This window comes from Electrophorus electricus, chromosome 3, assembly GCF_041902795.1.
Source record: "Electrophorus electricus isolate QZ-2024a chromosome 3, ASM4190279v1, whole genome shotgun sequence".
NCBI classification, from domain to species: Eukaryota; Metazoa; Chordata; class Actinopteri; order Gymnotiformes; family Gymnotidae; genus Electrophorus; species Electrophorus electricus.
Window position 1 is genome coordinate 11,945,204 of NC_137499.1, and position 26,052 is coordinate 11,971,255.

The window sequence follows — 26,052 nt, forward strand, 5'->3', positions numbered from 1 at the left end:
CAAAGGATTCAAAGTCTCCAAAAGCATTTTACTTAGCATTTCGATAAAAGAGAAAAGACCAAAGATAAACAGCCAAACCTCAAAGTTCTCGAGTTCTGATTCCAGTATCTTTTCCATGTTCTCAGCCTGCTGCTCCAGAGTTTGCAGCCGTTTTTCCAGGACAGCCTTCTCCGCGGTCCCCTGGCTCAAGGCTTCCTCCATGTTGGTCAAATTCTGTTTAAGGCACGTCAGCTTGGACTCCAGGTCTGAGTTGACCTTCTCCAGAAGCTGCAGACTCTCCACTCTCTCCTGCATCTCCACTAGGAGTCGCTGGACCTCCCTGGATGCAGCGTCCACCTCGAGCGTCTTCTGGCCCAGCAGCACAGCCGTGGCTTGGTTCTTTTCCCGTTGGCTCTCCAGTTGCTCCATGAGTTGGTCCCGCTGGGACTGAAGGGCTGAGAGCTGCCTGCCAAAGAGCGCCTGGACCTCACTGCTCACAGAGTCTCCTGCCACTTTTTGCTGTTGAATGTCCCTGACCAGCTGCTCCTGCTGTTTGAGCTGCAGCACCAGCCAGACCTTCTCCTCAGTCAATTCCTTCAGAAGCTCCTCCTTGCACGAGGTCCTCTCGCCAAGGTCCACGTCTTCAGGCGCCATGCACTCCTTCTCTTGCTGACTCTCCAAGTGGCGGAGTTTATTCGTCAGGTTATCCTGCTCCTGTCTCTGCTGACCGATGAGCTCCTCACAGCGAAGCCGCTTCTCCCGTTCTGTCTCCAGCTCCCACTTCGCCTCCTCCAGCTCCTCTGAAGCTTTGCTCCAACGCTCCCGGGCCTCCTCCAGCTCCTCGGCCGAGTGTCGCACCTCCCCCTCGAGAACCTCTAGCCGCCTCTCCTTCTGTTCCAGCTGCTCCGTCAGATCTTGGCACTGCTGGATCAGAAGCTCCTTGCCCAGGTCCGTAACATCCACACTTTCGTGCAGCTCCCCGGAGGAAGAGGTGAAGCTCTGCCACTGGGTTTGACTGAAGGACATGCCACCTAGCTCGGGTGAGAGCGCTTCCACAGCGTATGGCAGCACCAGCAACGCTGGACCGCTGCGATCGGCAGCAGGGTCCTGGTGGTCGGATAACCTTGACTCAAACATGGCCTCACTGTCCACCTCAAATTTGGACAGCTCTGAGACCTCCAAGAGGCTATGCTCATCTAGGCTCTGTTCCACCTGCGAACCTTCACGCTGCACTGCCGACATCAGGTAACGCTCCATCAAGTCGTTCGGGACGTCTGCACCAGAGTCGTCCGCGCCAGGCTCTGTTTGAACCAAGTCCCCGTCAACCGTCTCCTGTTTGTGCAGCTCTTTGGACTCTTTGACCGAGTTCAGGATCGTTCCATCCACCTCGGAGATGCCACGCTGGCTAAGCATGTGGTTACGCTCCTGGGCTCTGGCTAGGAGCTCTTGAATATGCCGGACCTCCAGCGAATGCTCGTCCCGCAAGTTTCTGAGCGCAGCCTCGTGGGTCTCTGCTAACTGAACTACGTTCATCTTCCGCTCTTCCTCCAGGGTCTGGAGCCGGAGCTCGTAGTTGGCGATTTCGGCTTCGAGTTTGAACCGCAGGCGCTTGGCCGTTTCCTCCTCCTCGCCAAGCCGGCTCTGAAGCTCCTGGACCAGGCCATCCAGACGTGCCACTTCCCGGTTCAGCCCCTCCTTCTCCGCCTTGTATCGCTGTGCCTCGTGGGCCTGCTCTTCGGCCCTCTCGAGTGCCGCCCGGGCTGCTGCTAGCTGAGCCTCCATCGCCGCCCTCCCCGCCTCTAGACTTGCCACGGTTTTCTGCAAGCACTCGGCGAGCTCGTGGGCTCGCCTGCCGTTCTGTCTCTCTTCATCCAGCTCGGTTCTCAATTTCTGAAGCAGAAGGTCAGCATCAGAGTTGAGGCTCCGTTCAGTACCCGACTGGCACTTGATGTGGTTCGGTCTCGTCTCGGCCTGCTCCACGCTGTTCGATGCAAAAGCACTCTGGAACTGAGAAAGAGAATCCTTCAAAACAGCCAGCTTCTGTTGGAGAGCTGAGAGTTTACTTTCCTTCTCAGAGGAGAGGTACTCTTTATTTACCTTCAGAGGAGAAAACCAGAATCACTGAACTTAAAATTACAACACTGAAAACCATGGAGGCTGACAAACAGTCCAATATTAGCGCAGATGTCTGACAGAAGAGGGGACCGTAATACCTGCTGCGAGTCCTCTGTGTGTAGCTGCCACTGGTTCTGCTGAGTTTGAGCATCCAGCCATCCTGCACTTTTACTACGCAGGTACTCTTTAGCCTTAAAGAGAGGAGGTTCATCTCTGATTCACATTTTGTTTTTAGCAATAAACTACTGAACATTCTCAGCATTTGGCAGACACCATTATTCAGAGCGACTTAGACATATTTATCAGTATGATATGATGAACCCACAAACAGGGTGTTTCTAGCACCTACCTCTACTCTGCTGGGTGAGCTACAGCAGACTCACATACTCCAAGACTGAGTGGTCACCTATAGCTGCTATAGTAATGGTGAGAAGCAAAATCCTCTCTCTCCTGGCTGGTATCTGTTACACACCTGCTGTAGCTGCTGCTGCAGCTCTTGTATCTGACTGGTCAGTTGCTGGGCTTCGAGCTGCACTTTGTCTCTGCTCATCAGCGCCGCCTGCAGGTTGACACTCAGCTGTGAGATGATTTCATTACGCTTCTCCACTGCAGCCTGTAACTGCTGTAAGGCAGTGAAAAGAAACCTCCAATTTAGTCATTAGTAATTAGTAATATCCACCACCGGCTGTAAAAAAAAAAATACATTAAAAAAAATAAAAAAATAAAAAATTATATGCATCAAATAGGCAATGTGCCAAACTTAATATGCTATATGCCTGAAGACATGAAATGCATTTTCCTAAATATGGAAGCACTTTCAATGAAGATTCATCATTAGAGCAATAATTTAAGAAGAGTTATTCCAAGTTCTGTAAACTAATATAAAAACATGTATATTGTCATTTATTCCAAAAGCACTAAATTTTGCCATCATCATTGCAGGCCATCTTCAATCAGGTCATGGGTTCAAAAATGGCAGTAGGAAAAGATTTATTTTAACATATTTAAAACTGGTTTCTTCTCCTTGCGGTGAGGAGTGAGAAAGGTGTGGGTAAAATTAAACTATTTTTGGAAAACATTTATAGAAGGCTGTGTTGGTTTCTCAGATGTGCATGAACAGAAATGCATTTTATTTGGACAAAAATAATCTAGTGTATCATGCTAGAGAATCATGCCTCCAAGTCCCATTTTAAAAGATAGATATATTTATTACACCTGCAAAATACATTCAGTCATCATTAATTGTCATTTGTTTTTTTGAAGAAGCTATACTTTAAAATAGACAGGATCAGGCACAAACTACTAAACTCCCATCAACAGGAATCTAGAAACAATTTTCCCTAAAATCAGACATAGCAAATGGATATTTTGGTGACCCATAAAGGTAGCAGACATGTTTCAATGAGTCTACCTTCAGTTGCTCTTTGCTAGTGTGTGTAACTATAATTTCTCCAAGAAGGTCCACCGTCTCAACAGGGTGCTCCGATGCAGCCTTGTCCCCCGAGACAGAGCTCTTTTCCTGGGTACACGTCCAGTCTGTTTCCTCTCTCTTCTGGCAGGCTGCCAGATTATCGCAGGTACCATCAGGCTGTGACTCCTACAGGGTTGATCACATATGTTCACCCATGCTTGCATTACTATGACAATAACCCCCCCATTTCAATTTTGTGAACCTATATTTCCACCCAATATAGGAGGAGAGAAAATAAAAGGATGCAAAATCTATTCTGTAAACAAAGGTTTTTGGTGTAAAATCCATGGCTTAAATGAAAGATGTACATGTTATCAGTTAGTCAGGTTACTTGGCCGCAGAGAATTAATCAGGTGCTTGGTTCATTAGCATGTTTAATAGGTATAAACACATGGCGGTTAAGTATTTGCCCAGTAATGACATGAATAGAGAATCAGGTTTGGTTTGTGCAGGCTAAAAATATAATGGATGTGGACAGAAAGTTGACAGTGGATGTAGGTTATTTATATAAAAAAAAAAAAAAAAAAAGTTTTGCCAGATAAGGTAGTGTACACAAAGTAAGCAAGTTTATTTTACAGACTTAGCAATTCCACTTGATGTGGTAGATGAAGCATTTAAAGGAAGACATGGTAGTTGAGATGAGAGAATGTGTGTGGCAGGCATATACAATGCCAATAGAGATAAGGTTTCAGGGATGTGTAGCCAGGTCTGCCATAGCCTTGCTTATGGAATCTGCATTTAGAGGGTGCGAGATAGGGATAAAGAAGTAGCTGAAAGGGCTAGAGGCTGCAGATGAGCACATGCTAGTTGGGGAAATGCATCATAAAAGGTGGAATAGCTGAGGTGTTCAATGGCTCAGGTACATGGAAGCCCAGGCAGGTGAGTGGAAAGTGGTGTCATGTCATTGTCGTGTATAGAGTGGTAGATCCAGATGGAACTGGTGGCACTTAACATGCATTAACAATGCCAATGGGGCTGGGTAAGGGAATGAAGGAGGTTCACCGAGGAAGGGTTGGGCACAATCTCGTATTAGGATTAAAAACCTCTGAGACTTGTTCGCCATCATGTCCATGGGAGCGGTCATTTTGTCCCTGCTCTGGGTGTTGCTCTTGCGCTGGCAGTGCATTCGCCTCCACAGCCTGGCCCTTCCTCTTCGTCGACTTTTTTTGCACGCCGGCACTGTCGCCTTTCGCTCGCTGCTGTCTGAAGTGTGCAAGCTGCAGCACAGGTAAGAGGAGAGATACATGAGGACCAAAGAGCGGGCACACACACCAAGGTCGAGGGACATGGGGTCAGCAGCGCTGCCCTTTGACTCCTGTTCCATTTCACAAAGTTCTCAAAAGCATAAGCACAAGTGAAATATGGCAAAAGAAATAGTCAAAGCAAACATCTCAGATGGCACTGGTACAGTGGGCTATATACTTGTACAGAAAGCATGAGACCGATGTAGATGGTGCGTATTATGACGTTCCTATGTAACCATGGAGACACTCAGAACATACAGCATGCAACAGCATCAACCTATCAAACAAAACAGATGCCACATTTTCCAAAACTATGTTTTGGTTCTAGAAGACACCAAAAACAAAAAAGAGAGGGTATCGCAAATCATTGAAACCACTCACACAGACACACATGGCCACACATACTTCTACAGACAAGAACTGCCTTTGCCTGGGCAGGTGACCCATGCCAGTAAGAAAGCAAATATTAAAATCCATATTTAAAAGCCAAATTATGCATTTTCAAAACATGCAAATTAGGGAAGGGCTTAATATCTTGTAGCTCATGTGCATTCATACATTCCTAAAATAGGGGTACATAAAATGGTCTCCTGTAACTAGTGTGGGGTTGAACTAGCATTAGTCCTGTTTATCCTTGACAAGTCGACTCCTTTCCAAGAAAGTAACTTGCTTTTGTTCCCCAAGCCGAGAGCGCTACACTTTATTCATGTTAGACCTTCACCTGAATACAATGCACTGTAGGGCTGATTCCAAAAAACAAAACAATGCATTTCAATAAATGTTTACTTCAAGATGGTCACATATTTCAAAGAAAGCAAGTGAACACTCATCACAAGACCGACTTATCACTTCACAAAACGAACGAACCTTCCGTTTCAACCAGATTTGTTGACTAGGAAAACTTGCCAACCCAACCAAGTTTGTCAGCGACACACAATGAATTAAGCATGCTTTTACCAACCATCACCACAATCCTTTGTTCACACAACATTTAGGTCAGCTAGCTATCTTACAGAAACTATAGCTAGCCGTGGTAGCTAATTAGCTAGAATTGGCACTGATCTGAAGTTGACCAAGTTGGCTACTACACAACAAAACAGCCAGCTAGCTAGCCAACTAGGATAACTAAACGTGTTAGTAGCACATAGCCGTCATTTAACATGTCGTATGGGAACTACCAACTAACGGTTCGGGTCACAACGATCTTCAAAATAAAATCAGACAAGCTGACCACCAACTTTTCAACAACACAAACAAGCAAGCTTGGAAAGTTAGCTAGCCTAATTACCTTAGTTGGTGCAAGTGCAAACCTGAAACTAGCTACTTGGCACTACTAGCTAAGTTAACATAACCCAGCTACCTGGCACTACTGGCTAAGATAATACAAGCTAGAATAAAGCTAAGCTAAACTAAGCTAAAATAAGCTAACCTAGCTACCTGCTAACCCATCTTGCAGCCGAAAATCTGGCTAACCTGATGCTAGCTACTTAACCCACAGCTAGCATTTAGATTAACATACCTTCGCTCTCCCGGCCTCTAGTTTTCTTTGCCTTTCATCTTGGTCCATCTCTTGAATGATTTCATAGAGACAGAATCAATTTCAAGTGGAGACCACCTAGTGTGAAATCTCTAAGTGGAAAACGGCAGGTCCGTTCAGAACTTTAGAAAATCTGCTGTGAAATAACTGTCAAACTTCAACATGGCCGCGAAGCGTCTTTGGCCCCGCCCTTATGCGCTTCTGTCTGTGAATGGGCCTATACAACAACAGATAGCACTATTACAGCCAATAAGACGCCTTCACAGTACACACACACACACACACACACACACACACACACACACACACACACACACACACACACACACACACACACACACACACACACACACACACACACACCTGTGCCATCAAAACATCTGCAGAAAGCGACACTTGCAGTAGATAAATATACTATATTTGACTATAAAGTTTGATTAAGAACTTCTATTTTATGTTGAACTCATTTTTGTAACAGCTTGGGAAAACGTGAATTTCTTCATATGTTTTCAGTTGGCAATCTCGTTTTCTACTGGTTGAAAATGTGACGCCCACACCGCCCAAAGTAAAACGCGCGCATTAACCCGGGACCAACTGGACCAGTAGCAACGCTGGTTGTTTTATTGCTAGTTTTAACCGAAACCCTGGCGTTTTCTATTAAAGGTTAACACAGTATTTTTGATTTTGTGGTATGTTTTGGGGTCCTTTCCATTTTTTATTTTATTTATTTCTATGGTTTTCTGTAGTTCTTAATCATTTACAAAAGAATTTAGAGATTTATATCGACATATTTATATACCATTCAAAAAATTATTCAAGTTAAATTATAATTCAGCATTTACAAATTATATTGATATGTGTGGGTTTTTTAGGTAAGTTGGCAATTTAGGTAAAAATGACATGCACTGTATTATCTCTCCTTGTAACCATGTGGAAGCACTTACCCAGTAAGAATGACGTTCTGATGCCATTGCTGTATATCCTGGTTAGACGGATTAGTGAGTCGATGCCTTGTTCATTTTTGGCATACAGCTGGATGTCATCCATGTAGAGGGGTAGGTTGAGGGTTGCTACATTCCGTGGCCAGTATCCATAGCCACTGTTGGAGACAGTTTCACTGAGGAGGTTCAGGTCTATGCAGAACAGCAGCAGGGACAGGGCATCTCCTTGGTAAACCCCGTACTTAATGGTGTCTCCTGCTGTTGGCTTGAAGTTGGCCGTCTTGGCCAGTATGGCCATCTTCCACAACCCCAAGTCTTGATGAAGGCTCTTAGAGTCCCGTGGATGTCATACAGCTTTAAGCATTCCAGGGTCCATGTGTGGGGCATTGAGTCACAGGCTTTCTGGTAGTCAATCCAGGCGGTGCACAGGTTGGTCTGTCGGGTCTTATAGTCTCGAGTGACTGTTTTATCCACCAGCAGCTGGTGCTTGGCTCCTCTGGTGTTCTTGCCAATGCCTCTCTGGGCCCTGCTCATGTACTGAGCCATGTGCCTACTCATCTTAGCCACAGGTCATTGGCCAGTAGCCAGATAGAACTGCCCCTTTTCTGGGGTCTGTCAGGATCAGGACTGTCTGGAATGGTCAAGTCTTCAGTTAACCGTTCATGGTGGGTTCCTTCCGTTAGTAGCTGGTTCATCTGTGCTGCCAGGCACTCATGGAGAGCAGTCAACTGCTTCAGCAAGTAGGCGTGGACCATGTAAGGGCCTGAAGCTGTTCAGTTTCTTCATGCATGAGACCCTTTCTTGGATGTCTGCTAGCATGATGGTTACTGGATCCTGTTCAGGGAGGTTCCTGTGGTCTGGTCGAATCGTTCTCAACGGTCCTCAGAGCAACTGGCACTAGTCATGAATTTGTCTCAACTAGAAGTAGCCTAATGGTATACTACATTTTCCTCTCAAAATAACCTATTCTGTCAGATGCTGAGCTGTGACATCAGTGTTACTACATCAAGCATGAATGTTTTGTTTGTGTTGATACTGCCATTACTGAAAAGCTTTACCACCTTAACTTTAAAAATGATCATTTATTTTGGATTTTCCAAGACCTAAATAGTTTACAAATAATAAGCAGAGAAAGTGAGAGTGAGATTCAGAGAGGTAGGCTAATTAACACAGGTATAGACCGGCTGGTATAAATTAAAATAAGAATATTAACAACAAAGCCAATTTGAAGCCATGTATTTTAGATTTAGGCTTATGTGTGAATTCCAGTAAAAATATTTGTTAAATAAATTAAAAACTAAAACAATGATAAGTAATAATTTAACGTAGTAATTTGAAAGAAATACCTAAATAAAATCAGTGTTGTGCAGAAGCCATATAAAAGTATGGTAGTCTTGCAAAATGACATGTTAAATGTTTAAAAGTCGAGGGAGTAAGAGTGTTTCGAAGCATCAGATGTACATTGTAGACGTTATGGTGAAACCAAGGGAACAATGAAGCAATACAAAACATAAAGGTGAGTGGATTGTGCAGTACCAGGCCTGCGCATATCAGGCAGTGTGGTTACCTTATGTGAAGTAAGTCCCATTTCTACAGTATAGACCTCATTCAAATGTTTATCCTAGTTACAGCCCTGGTTGTCATACAAAAGAGAATTTTGTTAATGAATTTTTGACAACTACAATCTACAGCATTAATGTGCAGAACTGCGTCTCGCAGTCAAACAAATAGATGTGTACCTGTAACATGGCAACAGGTAGGTAGGGCAGGACTCACAAGAAGAACAAGGTTATGTTTCTGGCAACCAAGAAAAAAAAATCACAGCGAGCATGGGTCTGTGGCGAAACGGATGCAAGAAAAAGCTACACGAGAACTGCTGTGATCCTCTACATAGTGCAGTTGTTTTGTTGAGGTCATCACAGGTTTTCTGCTGCAATGGCTGATGAGATGGTGGACCAGATGACTCGTCTGAAATTAAAGCTGCTGGAAAGGGTAAGATTCATGAAGAAAGTGAGGTGATAAAAGAGTGCGAACAAGGGAAAAGGGCTTAACAGTGCATTAGACATAATAATAACGTAAAACATAAGGGAGTATAGAGATTTTGTGTCCTTTCAGAATGATTTGGGTACAGGGCAGAGGCCTCTGCAGGCTTCAAACAAAGGATCCTGGGTAGGCTTTGGTGGACCTCAGGGTAAGATATATGACCTCTCCACCAGGCTCAGGACCGTACAGAAAAACAATCTTCTTTAGGATAAGGTTAAGAGAAGTCTCCTCTTGGAATGAGGTGGTAACAGGTTCCAACTGGTGTGGGTGTTGAATATCAGTTTGCATATATTGACTAATGTATGGTTTGGATGTAATGGTGGCGAATACAAACACTAATGTGAAAAAAAAGGTGAGGTGAATACATAATCACTTCTGACAAATGTATAAAAATGTTGGTGTTTTGTGTGATTGTCAGGCATTGTTCGGAGGGTGCCTCAATAATGCTTGTTAACGTTAACCTGCAATCTGAAGTTTGCATCTTCATTTTATATTTGAATGTTTTACTTTGAGACTAGCTGACTAGGGGATTTAGGAACAACAAAAGGCTAAGAAATCTAAAACTTATTTACACACTATTTTGATTTTCATATTTTGAATGATACACTCCCTCAGCCCTGGCAAGCTTGTGCTTCTCTGCTTTTCACTGTGCTTCGTTAAGTGATGTGTTCAAATCATTCTTCCTTTTCTTCTTCATATTAGAGACTGGAGAATGCGAGAGAAACTCATGAAGACAGGGGGGATTCTGCACTTTCCACAAGTACTGTAAACTCTTAAATACGAAACAAATTAGATAACAGAATCAGGGACATTTCACTTTATGTTGCCTTTAATAGAAAGTTTTAGTTTTGGTATCGTGACCTAGACATACATAATTAAGTCACTTATTTAAGATGTAACCTAAAAACAGGAAAGTGAGAGATTGAGATGTGGAAGGAGAAGGAGAAAATTGTTTATTGACAAATGAAAGCTCTTGGCATGGTAATGACAGATACAATGTGACTGTTCCTTACAACAGGAAGTTATGATGCACAGAGGGATGCATTACATGGTGCTCTGAGACATAAGAGGGACTTACTCCGGAGACTGCGGGTACGGTCGGCATCTCATGCGGATAATACCAGGGATAATGCCTTGTCCTGTTATCTCAGACTCAGCAGCCTAATGTTGCCAGGCAACTCATTTCTCATGGTCAACCCCAACGTTTATGCTATTGTGCAACATGTCCCTGTGCGTCTGAGGTAGGAACAGTACATGCTGGAGGAGATGCGAAGGCCTTACACGTGGGCTGGAACTCGCAGACAGCATCACCACGATGCGTTCCATCCACGTGCTCCACCTGTGTCTCCCGGCCCTGTCTATCCGTCCCCTCTCCAAGCCTGGACTGGTCCTCCGCCTCCACCCCCGCCTCCCAGGATTATCCAACAACCGGTGAGGGAATCTCTCCTCTAACTTCAACACAATTGGCTCATTCATGTCCTTATATCAGTGTTCATTCCTTTACTCATTCTAAATTGTTCTTTCGTTTTGTAACGTAGATACCTTAACAGTTCGCAAACTATGGAGAATAAGTGGTTAAAAGTTTACATCTGATTGAATTGATCTGCACTGAGAATTCCATTCAATTTCATTTTTCACTGTGATACTAATTTTATTTACTATAGTTTCCACAGCAACCAGCCACCATCATTCAGCAGCTGCCCCAGCAACAGCCGCTTATAGCACAGATTACACCTCCACAGTCAGTCCCATACAGAACAAGCAGTATTAAAGAAGGTGAATGCTGTAAACACAGTCTTAATGTGTAGAGATTCACTGACTATACCAAATAGTCTCCATCACTTTATACTTTGCTAAGATCGTTGCTAATTACAACCGCAATGTACCTAATTACCAGACTGGAAAAATAAACCTCAAAACAATTGTTTCAAACCAATTATATTTAAGTGAAGCATTTTTTTTTAAATTGTGGTGTATTTTGCTTGTCCTTTCTAAGTTGATAGATACTGAAATTCTTTATAATTTCATAGACTGTTGAAGGACTAGGGAGACTGCTTCCTGATTTGATTCGTAGACTTTCCTGGTTTGATTCCTAGACATGGTGGAACTGATGCTCGTGCAGAATGCTCAGATGCACCAGATCATTATGCACAACATGATGCTGAAGGCACTGCCCCCACAGTCCACCTCTCAAGCAACAGGCCCCCTCCACTCAGGCCAGGTGACTGTTGTGTAATAATGTCTACCGTCACCGGTTGATCATTTGATCGTGTTTGGCTATTTATTTAGAGGTGGCAAAGGTTTAAACATAGCGTTTGTCATGGTGTTAAGGAGAACTATTTGAAAGCCAAGAGAGGTGCCATCCACCATCATCACCACTATGGCCCACCTCCACTTCCTCCCATTGGCTACTCAGCTTGGCATCCTAACACAAGCCGAGGAGGAACGTATGGGTCATCCGTGCAGCATGTGACTGGTCCAGTGACTCTTCCTCCACTGAATACATAAGATTCAGTGTAATGTGCAGTTTGACAATTTGACTAGGCAGAAGAAAAAAAACATTACTGCTAAAGACAGTAGTGCACTTTGAAAAATCCGAGGTAAGATAGAAAGCTTATATACTCATTACAGTGATCTATGTGTCTACTTCACTCACCCTTCAGCTAAACATCATAACATGCCCGTGTAATGGCAGCCACTTTCAGATTTCTATTAAGAGACTTGAGAAGTATCATGCATGCTTGTACTCTATATGTAACTTATTGCCTCCAACTTCAATTAACAATATAATTTCCTAAACATTCTTTATTGGAAAAAATGGAAATAATATGTAATAAAAATAAAGCTTTAATTTAAACATAAAACTGAGGTTTTTAATCTCTTCAGAGTTTGGTTATAAATGCATGCTGATTACTAGAATAATTGAACCTGCAGGTCTTCGCGTGTTTTCGCACGGCACAGCTGAACAGTCGCGTCACACTCCCAGTTTGAGCGCGCGCTCTCTTGACCCACGACGTTACGCGCGTCCTCACTTCACGCGACGGGGAGAATCGCTGGACGAGGCGCACGCACGCACGCACGCACGCACGCGCGCGCGGGAGGGGGGGGGCATCGTACGTTGGACTGGATGTGATGCCACGCTCGGTGTGGCGAAGCCCGGCGCAGCAGACCTGGCCTCACCGAGCACGCAGGAGTCCCGTTCCCCTTGGTGGCTTGTGATGTACGGGTGGATAGTCGACGGCCTGTCGTCGCTCTTCGTGCCTTTTACGAGCGGTAACAGTCACGGTCACGGTTACGGTAACGGCCGCCCGCCACCGCGGGCTACGGTGACCGCCGCCACAGGACAAGATTGTAGCGTTAGGCCTGCTAAACGCAGCTATGAGAGGTCGGTGTTTACGCCCTCACGGACTTGTTGACTCCTGATATTCACTACGCGTCCGAGCTGTTAAATACCAATTGGCGACTTTCTCGTGTGCTGCTGTAAACTTTAGCTTTCGGGTGCTAACGTAACTGTGGCTAATCTAGCTAGCTTTAGCTGGGTTTATCCTGCTAGCTGTTAGCTAACACATACAGACTAGCCAGCTCGCTGACGCTAATGCTGTTGGACTGTCAGAGCAGCTGGTAGCACCACACCGGTTAGCTTATTTTCCATTTCACCGAATAAATATTCAGCACAGGGTGTTTTAAAAAACACCCATTTGAGAAATGCGGGGTAATTCGTAGCTAGTTGGCCAGCGTAGTTGCTAACGAATTTACCCGGCTTGTAGCAGCATAGCTAGGCTAACCTAGAGATAACAGGGTGGTCAGCGCTCGCTGAAAAAACGTCTGTTTTGTTGCATAGCAATTGTGACTTTTGAAAAGCACGAGAGTACGAGCTGGTAAGATGGTCCGTTAACTAGCTAAAAGAGAAGTGTACAAAGTGGACGTCCGCGGAATCTCGGTAAAACGCTAAAGGTTAGCTAGCTAACCTTAGCTAGCTTAATGGCGATTTAAATTTTATTTTATTTTTAAGATTGTACAGCAGTTTGGTCAACCATTGTCTTAAATGTGCTAGCTATATTAATACGGTATAATTTGTCTTGCCATTTATGTATACCGCAGGTAGATAATGCTATTGAGTAGAATTTAAAATACTCCGTGTTAACGTGAGCTGAGGGTTGTTGATGTTTTCCTGCAGTGTCCATTCTCCAGATGGTATATCGGAACACCTGGAGATCAAAAGACCAAGACGAGGTAAAACGATGCACATTTCTGATCCACATGGCCATCCGTTATGACACTTCCTTCGTCGCGCTGTAGTTCAGTGTACGCGTTGCACCCTGTTTTACGAGGCGTTAATTAGGGTTGCTGATAAACGTATGGTCCTTTGCAGATGTGATCGTCAGAGTTTTCAAGAAGACGTTTGCAGGGATTACAGGGTTGCTTCGGTTGCGACAGCACAAGCCGTGCCATTCTGAAAAAGGGAAAGGGAAAAGAAAAACACAGGTTTGACAGCACTTCAAAGTTTATTCTGCCTATATGGGTCTGCGTCTTTTGTCCAAGAGCAGTTTTGCACTTTGTTAATGTAAAATATTTTCACCTTTACCACAGGTTGGACATGTTGCTGTAATGGGTATTGATGAACTTAACAGCAATAGCCTAAATAAGTGGATGGTTAGTGGTGATGTTAAAATGGGTGAGTGTGCTTAAGCATGCACTTGTCAAACATTTTTGGCAGATAACAGAGAAACTCACTCAGTGATTTGTCCTTCTACGTCTGTTTTATCTAATCAGAAAAACCGGCTGAAATCGGACTGCCTAGCAAAGAGAAGGCTTTTCCGAATTTCTACCAGAGTGCCCAGCCCCTGATGAGAAAACCGGAGTGAGTACTCTTCACATGCCCAGATTGGCCACATTTACTTTTACTGTATTGCGTTTAGCTCTTTATACTACTTCAGCATTCTGAACGCATGCAATGCAACACTGATTGCTGTAATCTGTCTTTTCTTTCTCTGTTAGTGGACCAAACCTGTATATGGGGAACCAGGATCGGCAAAGAGAGCGGCAGCACCGGATGTCACTGCAGCTCCTGCCGTCCTGTGCTGGCATGGGTTTGTCTGAGATGGACCCCCCTGCCCGTACCCACAAGCCCTCCCTTACCGTGGAGGAGGTAGGGCACAGCAGACACTGAGGCCTAGCTGACTGCAGGCTGCTTTCGTCTCTTAAGGACTAAGTGACATGTCTGGCTTGTCCTGTGAATTAGGCTCTGAAAGAAAGTGACCGAGAGCACTACAGGAAGCTAGTGGAGATGGTGTCTGAGAAATACTCGAAGAATAAACCCCTACCGTTTGGACGGGTGAAGCCACAAACGTAGGAGTGCATTTAAAAAAAAATAAAAATCTTTTTCTTACATTGCTTGTTGTTCAAATTTAATATTTCACTTTCAGTGTATTTACGAATGTATTACATTTCCTTCATTTACAATGTATAAAGTCAGTAAAGGGCTTATGTGGTGATTGGTGAGCTTGTTGACTCAGGACACTGACAGTGCTTAATTTTTTCAGCACAACTTTTCCTCTGGATGGTCACAAGCCCTTTAGCCGTACTGTTGAGCTCAGCAAACCAGTTCCAATTAGAGGTGAGCTAAACTATGAATCTCACTCACTCTCTCACTCACTCTCTCTCTCACTCTCTCTCTCTCTCTCTCTCCCCCTCTCCCTCTCCCTCTCTCTCTCTCTCTCTCTCTCTCTCTCTCTCTCTCTCTCTCCAATCAGTGATACCTGTGAGTTGGGTCATGTTACCTTGAATATGGGTTTTCTTCTTTTGTAGTCAACCCTACTGTGTCAGTGTGGAGGGGTTCCACTTTAGTCAGTCACACAAAGGACAGGTAATTCCTTAACCTCTGCCAAGACCCTTTTATATTTCATATAGATGTGCATGGTGGTTCTTACACAGTTGCTACCTTTCTGCTGCAGAAAGGTTGACGTCACCTGTGGCACACTAGTCAGCGATGCACGGGACAAGACACTAGGCGAGCGGTCTTCAAAAAAAACAGTGGTGAGGAACACTGCATGTCTGCCTTATAATAGATAGCGGTATTTAAATTGTCCCATGGAGACACCCTGCCCCTGTCCCTGCAGCCAGTAGACGTGGACCTGTCTGTGGAGGTGGAGACTAGGCTGAACCTGAAGGACAGAGAGGCGTTTGCGGTGTACCTACCTTCTACACAGACGTGGTCGGAGCTCCTCCCAGACACAGGGAAGCGCTGTGACGAGGAGTTCCCCAGACTGACCAAGGTTAGTAGCATCAGACCTCTACTCCCTTGTATTTTCACGTATGCTTTGACAGGGTTTAAATATTTAAAGTTGTTAGGATGTGCAAAAAAAACCAACAACCCTAGCTTTGCTAAGAAATATAAGACTCAAAATTCAAGAACTTTCACGTGCATTTATAACTGGTACAAAAATGCAGTGAAATGTACAATGTTTAAAAATAATGTTTAGGGTAAAGTTTTAATTTCTATATCATTAAATGCATCAATAATACAATGTAAATAGTAATTCAATGTAGATGTTTCTAATGTTATATTTACTTTAGTGAATTTGCCCAGTTTCATGTTGAGGCGTGTGCGTGCATGCGTGATGTGTATCTCAGGAGATGCAGCAAGAGGTGAGTGCTGCCCTTGCCCAGAGGGACCCAAACCTGGTCCTGAGCAGCGCTTTCAAGCTACGCATCACACAGAGGGATCTGGCAACCCTACAGGAAGGAAGCTGGCTCAATGACGAGGTACAGCCTCACGTCCTACCAGATACCTAGGTCTGTCTGTTTGTTCCTTTACCGCTTCACAAGCCTTGCCTTGCTGGAGATGGGATCTGCCCACAGTGAGGCGTTAAACCTTCCCTCTTCCCTGTTTTTTGTTTGTTTTTGTTGTGTTTTTGTGACAGGTGATAAATTTCTACCTGAACCTGGTGATGGCGCGCGGTGAGCAGACTCTGGGCGGTAGGAAGGTCTACTGCTTCAGCACGTTCTTCTTCCCCAAGCTTCTGGCCGGAGGCCACCATGCCGTGCGCCGCTGGACCAAGGCCGTTGACCTCTTCCTGTACGACGTCGTCCTCGTGCCCCTCCACCTGGGCGTGCACTGGTCTCTCGCAGTGAGTTGTCGTCCGTCACGCCCACACTCTGTCAGCCCGTTGTTTTTGAGTTGGGTTTTAATCAGAAATGAACTCGCTGTTATGTGTGAACAGGAAAACGCACACACAGCTGAATTAAGTGGTGATTTTATAACTGAAAATCAAACCTCAGTTTGCAAATTTCTGCTGTAGGGAAAACTGTTGAAGAGGGGCTGAGTGGTGTAGATTTTGTACTGAAGGGGCTGCTGCTTTTTTGTTTTGTTTTGTTTTTGGGTTTTTTTGTTTTAATTTCTCTGTTTTCTAGGCTGTTGAGTTCAGATCGAAGTCGGTGAGGTCATATGACTCCATGGGCCAGAGGCATGATGACATATGTAACCTCATAATGTGAGTGGCCAGAATCTGCTCCAGTGCGCACACACGGTCTCACGCAGGTTACCAGAGGCTCACACGATGGATGCCGTTCCCTCTCTCGTAGGATGTACCTGAAAGAGGAGTACAGGATCAAAAAGGGCAAAGATCTGGAAACCCTGAAGTGGACGGTGACCAGCACGCGATCCGCTGTAAGCCGGCGCAGGAAGTCAAATGGCTCCCTGCATTAAAGTTCGGAACTAGACCAGCGATTGTTTTAGATACCTTCAGCATTTTTACAAACACGCCGTTTGTGAAAATCTTTAGGAGGTCCCCCAGCAGAGGAACGGGAGCGACTGCGGCGTGTTTGTGTGCAAGTACGCCGACTGCATCGCCCGTGCTCAGCCCTTCTCCTTCAGACAGGTAATGAATGGGCCGTCTGATGGGCAAGGTGGCGGTCAGTGCTGCACATGGTGTCTGGTACCACGTGTTTTTCCTCCACAGTGTCACATGACCTACTTCCGGAAGGCCATGATCTGGGAGATCCTTAAGCAGAGGCTGTTGCAGTAAGCGGGCGATGAATCAGACTGATTGCGACCAAAGCGCAGCACCGGAATGCATGCGGGCGGCCGCTTCCATGCTCACGTCGGCCTCGCCCCTGTCCTGTTTATCCAGAAAGGCCTCACAGCTCCTCCTAGGTTTTCAGTTGTTGTGGTCTAGGTTCAACAGTAAGGAACTGGACTGTAGAGGCAAGACAGCAAGCAGAGAGTGTGGTGTGTATGTTTGTTTTTTTAGTTGTTGTTGTTTTGTTTTAGTTCTTTGGTGTTTTTCTTTTTTTTGGGAGGGGGGGTGATGTTAAAAGTAGTTTTGTTAACACTAGCCATTCCTAGAATTGTCTTATTTCCCCTTACAGGTTAGTCTGTGTATAGACTTAGCCCCCTGTTCAACAACACAGCTCTGAGGGTTTGGATGTGTGCTAAATGGAATGGACTGGTGCGATTTTGGGGGTAAATTGACAGCAACAGTTGTTCCTTTTCTCGAGGTGACCAGGTGCGTGGACTGAACCTACCAATGGTCGCACAGTATAAATATACACTCACCGTCACGTCCGTACGGGGAGGATGACGAGCTATCTATTTATTGCTATATAGGCAGGAGAGAGTCCTAAATCACCTGCTTGTGATTTGTTTTTTTGACTGTTACTTCCTCTGAAGAATTATAAGCAATGGCAGGAGTGAATGTATATGAGAACTATGGTACTTGAGCTGTGGAACGCAGTGACTGCATCAGTATTTATTCAGTAGACTGGTTCTCTCCTCATGTGTAGATATACCCACCCAGCCCAAGTGCCTTGATGCAATCTTTTGTTCCTCTCAGACTCTAATCTTCAATACTACGTAGAGCAGTGTGTTTTAAGGATGGAAACACTAAAAGCTACCAGAAACGTGTGTGTGTGTGTGTGTGTGTGTGTGTGTGTGTGTGTGTGTGTGTGTGTGTGTGTGTGTGTGCGCGTGCGCGCGCGGTGTGTGTGTGTGCGTGCGTGCGTGCGTGAGCCATTACATGGGTCTATACTATAAGGAGGGTATGCAGTGGCAAAGCTGATGGATTCTTGTAGCTGTTGTTTTTTTGTTTGTTTGTTTTTTAAATTATATATAATATATATATATTCCTCATTGATTATAACCAACTATTTGTAATGCAAGGTTTTGTTTTTTTTTGTTGTTGCTGTTGTTGTTTTTTATTTTTTATTTGTTTCAGACGGAACTGGAAACAGGTGAGCGTGATTATTGACAAACAGATGCAGCTGTAGTGCTTTCTCTCGGCATTGTCCTTGTGTTCTATAACCCGTGCAGTAGCATTTCCGTCATCTGTCTGTTGTCATGGCAGCACCGGCTTGCTTCGGGACAGACCTTCACCCTCATGTGGGCTGCGAGCGCTGAGGGAGATGTGCAGCGATGGCGACGCCTTTGGGTGTTACAGTCATGACATTCCATCACCACTGTAATCTGCTTTGGTCCCAGTTTTTCATTAGACTTTAATTTTAAAAAGCTACTTTAATTTTAATTGGAAATGGGATGAGGTAAGGTAACTTCTGTTTCAAGGTTATAATTGAGGATGCATTTTCTTTGTCTTTTTTTGGAGCTTGAGTATTAATACCTTGTTCATCTGTCATGACGGGTTGTAAGAGTGGAAAGACTGCAATGAGGGGCCCCGTGTAGGGTTAATTAGTTGTGCATTTCTACAGACAGCTAAGATGATGTCCAGGTCTGCAGTTTGTGTGCTGGTTTGGCATTCATTGCAAAATGTTGGTAATTTTATTTTTTTAAGTAATAAACTGGAAAAGGTAGGTTTTTTTTCTGTCTTTATTTTTGGCCTGGTTAGGACTTTTCTATTAATGTTAGATGTGCACTCCCCAGAAAAGATGTATTTGCAATTTAAACCAACATGCGTCTAGTGTAAATATCTAGTACCTCATTTTGATATTTGTAATTTGTAAGGATATTAAGGTTACAGAAGTTATTTGTAGATGGCTGTTTTGTTTTTTACTTGTTAAGTTTTATGAAGTCAAATTTTCATTATCTTGGCTGATATGGAAATTCTCTTATGGAATATTTCGGTTTTCTGGTTTTAAGTATTTTATCTTGAAATAAGCTATCTGCCGAAATAGTCAGAAATACTATAAATGGGTATTTATAGGCTAAGGTGGTTTGTGAAGATATAATATTTGCACTGTGATAATAGACTTTTGCCGACAGGTGCCGCTATTACACTTCATAATTGTACAGTGGGGAAATTTTGCTTGTGGAAGCAGTTAGCTGGATAACAGTTTAAGGGTGGTGAGAAGAACAAAATGGATATTTCTGATGAACGGACTTCAGTCTTAAGGAGTGAAAATATTGTGGAAATTCTTGTCTTTATGTGCTAACTCCAGGCTAACTCCAGATCTCCTGTAGTAGGTCCCTGTGTGGCACAAGTCAATGTAGAAGAATTCCACACACGAGGCAACTGGAGCCTTTATTAATATTACATTTTTTTTTTAAACAATTCCTTAAAACCTTGACACGGGATGCAAAAACACCACTGCTGAAAAGTAAAGGAGAATATTTCAGGCAGGACTCAATTTAAGCTGTTAAAATCTTTCCAGTCAGAGAAAATGGGTCATTCCATGCTGACTCAGCTCCCAGTTGTCATGTATTTTCTTGAAAAAAGTAAAGCAAACTTCTAAGTTCATGAGACCCTACAGAATAGGTCTACTACAACGTTATGGAGTTTTGACGTTTGGCCCTCACAACTAAATGATCACTCATCAGTTATTTGTAAGTTTATTCTAAGATTGTCCATTTTCCACATGCAAGAAACTCCCTAAGGATAATTTGCTGAATGAATGCATGTAAATGTTACTGAATGTTTTACAGTAATCAAATGAATGCCATTTTTTATCATGTAAAATGTACATTTAAAAAATTAATCTCTAGTTTCTATTTTCTTGCAAACAAATTAGTGTTAGAATTGTATTATCACATCTATAAGTTATTTAGTGCTGCATTAAAAATTGAGTACCACCTATCTGGCTAAATAGCTTTGGAACTGAAATACCCACTTTTTAAGATATTTTGACTGTATCCTTTCCCCAGAAGGACAAACTTAATTTCCCTTAAACATTTTAAGGGGCTTAATAAAGATGTTCTATTACACCCCCTTTAATACAATTCTGTAAACGAGCATTTGGTGGACAAAGCCAGAGGAATGTGAAATATTAAATATTACAAAGTGAAATTTTATTGAAGCAGAGAAGCAAGTGGGAAAAGGGGATGCATTGAAGGGACAACACTCAGACAAAAGCTATATTTCATGAAAATCCATGACATGAACTAGGAAGCCTAGGAAAGTTGGGAATGACCCAACTAGAAATGTTCATAGTGCAAATGTTTCAGAAAGGTTGCTACTGTTAAGTGTGGTGGAAGCTAGCCTAGATTACCAACTGGAAAAAAAAACCTCATACCAATTCTCACCTGAGATGGGACGGAATTCACTTCCTGTCCTGCCATCACATGATCCATTGCTTAATTATTTATTACAACCCTTAATTATTCAAGTACCTTTGTGTGTGAGTGTGTGTGAGAGAGAGAGAGTCAGCAGCTGGTGCTCATGTTAAAAGTAAGAGGATATGTGCAAGCCATCCCGCTGTCCTGCCAGTGATATCTTGGTGCCAAAACACCCCCAATTCATATTCTAAGAAAGAACGACTTCATAGCTGAAATGTAAACAAAACACCAAGCACCACAGAGATATGAAAGATCTGGACTTTGCAGATGGTGTGTAAACAAATTCACAAATCTTCCAATTTTCCAACCTTTTAAAAAATTTCAGATTTTTTTTTTTTATTCCAAACGCTCAAGTAACACCTCTGTTCCCTTTATAAATGGCTGTTACTTTCACAGATACATTTAATAAAGAAATCTCAGATGTGATTGTCCTGAAGTAAATGTAAATCATGAATCCCTGTTAGCAACCTTTTTTCAGGCCAAGAACAATAGGCCTACCTTCTAATACCTCCAAGAAATCTGTCCTGATGCATATTTCAAAATATAATTACTTTTCTTGTGTCTCTATATATGTACATTGCAATTTTTGTTCTTGCTGCATGACACGACTATTAAACCAGTCAGAAACTCGCATCACATCAGCACTCACATCAGGTTAACCCTGGTGCTAGAATTCACCTGAATGTTTTCCACTTTTTTCCCTGACGACAATCAACTTCAGTGCCAAAACATGGCCCAATCAGTATCCTTGCACTGGGCCTATGAGCCCACCTCCACACAGTGAGGTCACCGCATGCTCTTGTGCCACAGGTCGAAACAGGGCACGGCGTGCAGACGCACGTACTTGTTTCCGCCTGAGGAACACTCCAGGCATCCGTAGACGGTCTCCCGGCGCTGGTGGCCCATCCCGCACAGCGCGCAGAGCCCTTTGGGGATGTTGTGGTTTAGCAGGTTGACCCGCGTGTGCTTCTCCTCACGAAGGTAAGACGTGGACACGTCTGTCATGCTGGCTGCCCTCTCGTAGTAGTCGGCCGTGTCGTCCATGTACGCGTCGGAGTGGGTGAGCTCCTCAAAAGTGCGGTCGTCTGCAGAATGGAAATACATGAATGCTTACCGCGTATTTGGTCCTGGGAAGGTGAGGCTTATACCAAACTAGACCTTGGAAAATGGAGAATTAATTTTGTTATAGTGAGAAGGGTGAAGATCACACTGGAGCTCATCAGTATCATGACAGACATTCAACCACATAATGTTCTCATACTGGATTGGATTCCTTTGCATTACCTGCTCTAAAGGGGTTGCCGTAAATGATTCCTGACAGGAACCTTCGCAGTCTGCCAACAGAGAACCTGCCTACGATTCCTCCCAGCTGTTCTCGGATCTGCTCCCGCTCAAAGCCTCCCGCTGACTCCGGTGCTACACAGATCTCTGATCAGAGGGGCGAACGCAGGGATGAGGGAAGGTTTGATACATGCAGGTCTACATGTTTGTAATTGCATGCTCAAATGGTGAGTCCAATTCCATGCATGGACCCTTCAAGTACACTTTGTGCCTTTGGTTGAGAGTTGATGTTGTGCACTCTGAGTATGCACACTGAATACGCACACTGAGGATGCACACTGAGTATGCAAGTATGTAAAATGGAATGCAACCACAGTAGTAAATGTTGTTAACAAAGCAACGTGCAACAGCAGCTTCCAACACTGCTTACCCAGACGTCCGTCAAGTCGGACGTAGAGGTCACATATGCTGAAAGCTATGGTCGTGTGAGCTGGAATAACGATGGCTTTGTCCTGGCCTTTAGGGTTACGGCCGACGTCTATCTGAAACTGTATGAGACTGTATGAGGTTTGTGTGTGTGTAGACCTCCACAAGGGAGTGTATGCATTTGTTTACCCTCATGGTAGTTCCACGCACACCAGCGTGGACGCTAAGAGAACACTGTCGTGTGGTGCGAATGCTCTCCATGACGACACACAGCACAGTCCGCCCACTGTCCTTTGACTGGCGGATCAGACAGTGGTCCAGGTCCACTTTCCTAAAGCAAGAGAAACATTCGGCGCACAGACACTGAGAAACCTGTAACTGCAATGCATCCACCAAATCTAATTCGTGTGAATAAATGAAAAGACGCATCGTTCATCGTTGCATCTCTCTGCAAGCCGGCGTCTTCTCCTGCAAGTGGTTAGGGCTCATTGCAGAATCTCTACCTCGCGTTCAGCTCCCTCAGTAAGGTGGGAACCTCCACCTCGTGTTTGGTCACGATGCCAAAGGAAGCTTTGACCGCCACCGAGTCAGAACCGCTGATGTTGACACCCACTTCGTGGATCAGATGGTTGCCCAGACGCCCATTGAGGGTCACGTCTGACTTGTCTTCATAGTTGAGGAGCTGGTAAGATGAGACTCCTAATGTCCAGAAATAGATTAGGTTACCTGTCAACCCCTCATGATGTGGCACTGTTTTCTGTGGTTGACCAACGTGCAAAATGCATGTTTTTATCACAGCAGATCGAAATTTCATGAACACATGTACGTCACCCTTTCTGTGTCATTCATGTAGGTCTCCCATAATTAAATATGTATTATCTAGGTTACTGAAACAATTGACAAAGCAATCTCCTCTATCATCAGAATACTAGAGCTTTAGTGTTCGTCATGCTTGTTACCTGCAGTAATCTCCGTTTCGCCCACGAGAATGTCTTTCAGCGAGAAGGGCGTCGAGGCGTACTTGGTCTTCTTCCAGAAATGCCTCCTCCTCTTCCTGGTGACCAGGCCGAGGGGCTGATAACGGTCCGCCTCGCTGAGACTCGGCACGGGGACCAGCCGCCCCGTGTCCCCCACCTGCTTCACAAAGTTCTTGGTGGCCGCCGCGAACATGGTGACGGCGCCGGGCGGCGAGCCGGAGCCACGCGGGTCATTCCACAGGCGTCGCAGCTCGAGACGCCGTCGCCCTGGCCGACACGCTGACCTCTCGTGAGCTGAATGAAGGTGGGGTGGAGTGCTGGCTTCGGTCGTGCGGTTGATGAATAATGAAGAGGTGACAGAAAGCTGAGAGGAGTGTCCTCTGTCGAATGCGCCGCGTCAACTTTGGCATCACGTTAGACGACCCCTGCATTCCAACAACATTAACAAATTATTCATGAGGACCTGTAGTAGAATTTACAATACCTTTTGTGAATTTGTTGTCACTTTTCTACATTGCATGTACTGTATTATTATTATTATTATTATTATTATTATTATTATTATTATTTGGCTTGTTCTTATTATAACGTACTTTGTGGGCCGGGCTGTCTTATGCATAATGTACTGAGTGCCTCTTGGTGTAATTTGAAAAAGTAATCAGCAACACCGGCGAACAGAGATCAAGGAGCATAGCAACAATACTTTTATAAGGAGATAAAGCAACAATACTTTTTACTTATATAAATTATGTTTTTATTATTTGCATAAATCAATCAAGTAATCATACTTAAGATTGTGTTTTTTAGTTGTGTGTGCAAAGGCGTTTGGCTCTTCATGATATAGGATATAGCACATTTATTTTCCTGCCAGAACAGCGTCTGTAACATCTGGTGTCTTGATTTTGTGTACGTTACATATTAGACTCACAGCCTGTTAATCTAATGCACTCGGTAACTGTGCAGGATGTGGAAAATGCAACCCTGGAATAGCCATTAGTTCTTCCAAATAGACACCAAGAGCTGGAGAGTGAAGCAATCTTGGCTAATTCGGTATCTTCCGGTTAACCATATGACGGCTTTCTTTAATAGAATAACAACAACGGACGATTATTGTACTCAAGAAATCAAGAGTTCGGCTAAGTTAATCGATCGATGTTTAATTATATGGCGCGTTTTACAAGTCATTGTCACAGAGCAGCTTTACGGGCGTCCACGTCCCGGCGCCCACGGAGCAAACCAGAGCTGAGAGCGGTGAGGAAAAGCTCACTGGAGGTGAGAGGAAGGAGCCTCAAGCTTCAGAGAGGGGAACCCATCCTCCACCGGTCAACATAAATCTGTGCACGACACGAACACAAATAGTACAAAAAGAGGCCGTGTTGCTGCTTTTCAGCAGAGGCGTACTGAGTGTAGACTTCTTTAAACAGCACTTCATTCTTGTAACGGTAAGAACGTCGTATTTACGGAATAAGCCACTCACACATGACCTCATGTGGCTCACTGCTGGGTGCAGAAAGTGCAGCCAGAGCCTGTTCGAGGAACATTTTACGAAACATCTCTGTCCGAGAGCGCGCTCTCGCGCCGGTAGGCACGAGCGCACGCTCGTGCTACACTGGGCCGGTGTGGAGTCTTGGAGTCTCCCTCGGGTCAAGGGCGTCAGCCAGGCAATTAGGACGATAAGACCAAGCCGGCGTGCACGGGTAATTTCACATGGGAACAAATGACCTAACTGAGTACAGAGCGTAGTTGTAGGGGAAGGAATAAAGCGTAAAGTCAGTGTTTGTTGTTTTTATTCCCTTTGCAGGATATATTTAGTTCCCCAAGACCATACAGAGATACGGTTTGTGTCGTTCAACAAAGGTCTTTAATTCAGGGCAACATGGCTACCGTGTCCAAGCAAAACAGTCGTATGGAAAGTTTTCAAATTATGCGTAATGCTCGAGACGAGTGCCCTCGAGAAGCCGCGCTGGAACTGAACAGCAGATCCAGAATAAAAGTCTTACGCAGAGTTCGCCTGGTAAAGAAACCGAGGAATAGCACGTCGCCGACCAAGTGCTGCTTCCGTGGATTCTCGTTAAATTAGCTCCTATCGATTTAATGAGTGCTGCAGAGGAAAGACAAAATTAATGTGAATTATCAATGATGGACCTTCAGAAAACGAATTACAAATCATTTTTTCTCAAAATCACAAACGGATTTCGGAGCATTAGTTGTGTTGGAAGGCCAGTGAGTGGGTTTGAGGAGGAAGTATTTTTTAGTGGAGTCGTACTGGCGAAGAACACGCAGAAACCAGCATGTGCTGGTAGTTGTAGCGCTGCCCCACACAAGGTGAATTGAAACAGGCCTATGCAAGGCCCGGCTCTCGAGCACTGCGCGTGCAGACGTGCAGGCTTCAAGGCAGTACTCCGACAAACCTCCCTCTCGCGTGGGGCCTGAACCCACAGAGCCGGAGGGGGTGGCGTGGGTCTGAGAGTAAGGGCGATAAATCTACACCTTTCGTCACTCAGCGTGCGCAGCTGTTTTCAGCATCTCGAGGTA

The 26,052-nt window shown here is 44.4% G+C and overlaps 4 protein-coding genes across 11 annotated transcripts in view; 2 read left to right on the forward strand and 2 right to left on the reverse strand.

Moving 5' to 3' along the window:
* pcnt (pericentrin) overlaps window positions 1-6,505 on the reverse strand; it is a 28,877-nt gene extending 22,372 nt beyond the window's left edge. For 6 of the 7 annotated variants that reach the window (XM_081710318.1, XM_027018691.3, XM_081710314.1 and 3 more), the window contains exons 1-6: window positions 6,329-6,505; window positions 4,609-4,782; window positions 3,506-3,691; window positions 2,567-2,716; window positions 2,193-2,285; window positions 79-2,076 (exon numbers count right to left, since the gene is read on the reverse strand). In XM_081710318.1, coding sequence (XP_081566444.1) covers window positions 79-2,076; window positions 2,193-2,285; window positions 2,567-2,716; window positions 3,506-3,691; window positions 4,609-4,782; window positions 6,329-6,376 — 2,649 coding nt within the window. In that variant the 5' untranslated portion in view covers window positions 6,377-6,505. The remainder of the gene's footprint in view (window positions 1-78; window positions 2,077-2,192; window positions 2,286-2,566; window positions 2,717-3,505; window positions 3,692-4,608; window positions 4,783-6,328) is intronic. The other variant, XM_081710317.1, reaches the window with a different exon arrangement.
* A 2,405-nt stretch (window positions 6,506-8,910) lies between these two features.
* c3h21orf58 (chromosome 3 C21orf58 homolog) lies at window positions 8,911-12,194 on the forward strand. The gene is made up of 7 exons (XM_027018729.3): window positions 8,911-9,279; window positions 10,033-10,090; window positions 10,349-10,422; window positions 10,576-10,761; window positions 10,995-11,106; window positions 11,427-11,551; window positions 11,662-12,194. Exons 1-7 carry the CDS (start codon window positions 9,223-9,225, stop codon window positions 11,836-11,838), a joined length of 789 nt encoding a protein of 262 aa, XP_026874530.2. The 5' UTR covers window positions 8,911-9,222; the 3' UTR covers window positions 11,839-12,194.
* Window positions 12,195-12,344: 150 nt separating this feature from the next.
* senp2 (SUMO specific peptidase 2) lies at window positions 12,345-19,134 on the forward strand. 2 transcript variants are annotated; one of them, XM_027018700.3, is made up of 17 exons: window positions 12,355-12,715; window positions 13,508-13,563; window positions 13,703-13,815; window positions 13,921-14,005; window positions 14,104-14,191; window positions 14,329-14,479; window positions 14,573-14,679; window positions 14,874-14,947; window positions 15,139-15,196; window positions 15,285-15,366; window positions 15,450-15,605; window positions 15,964-16,095; window positions 16,254-16,460; window positions 16,744-16,823; window positions 16,915-16,999; window positions 17,115-17,210; window positions 17,292-19,134. In XM_027018700.3, the coding sequence occupies exons 1-17, from the start codon at window positions 12,549-12,551 to the stop codon at window positions 17,355-17,357; spliced, it is 1,803 nt and encodes a 600-aa protein (XP_026874501.2). In that variant the 5' UTR covers window positions 12,355-12,548; the 3' UTR covers window positions 17,358-19,134. The 2 variants fall into 2 exon arrangements, with proteins under 2 accessions (XP_081566446.1, XP_026874501.2); XM_081710320.1 differs by having other exon boundaries at window positions 12,345-12,715; window positions 17,115-19,134.
* Window positions 19,135-21,213: 2,079 nt separating this feature from the next.
* pjvk (pejvakin) lies at window positions 21,214-24,585 on the reverse strand. The gene is made up of 6 exons (XM_027018701.3): window positions 23,500-24,585; window positions 23,044-23,239; window positions 22,730-22,871; window positions 22,545-22,662; window positions 22,118-22,261; window positions 21,214-21,918 (listed from the first exon to the last, which is right to left on the reverse strand). The coding sequence occupies exons 1-6, from the start codon at window positions 23,708-23,710 to the stop codon at window positions 21,620-21,622; spliced, it is 1,110 nt and encodes a 369-aa protein (XP_026874502.2). The 5' UTR covers window positions 23,711-24,585; the 3' UTR covers window positions 21,214-21,619.
* Window positions 24,586-26,052: the final 1,467 nt, after the last annotated feature.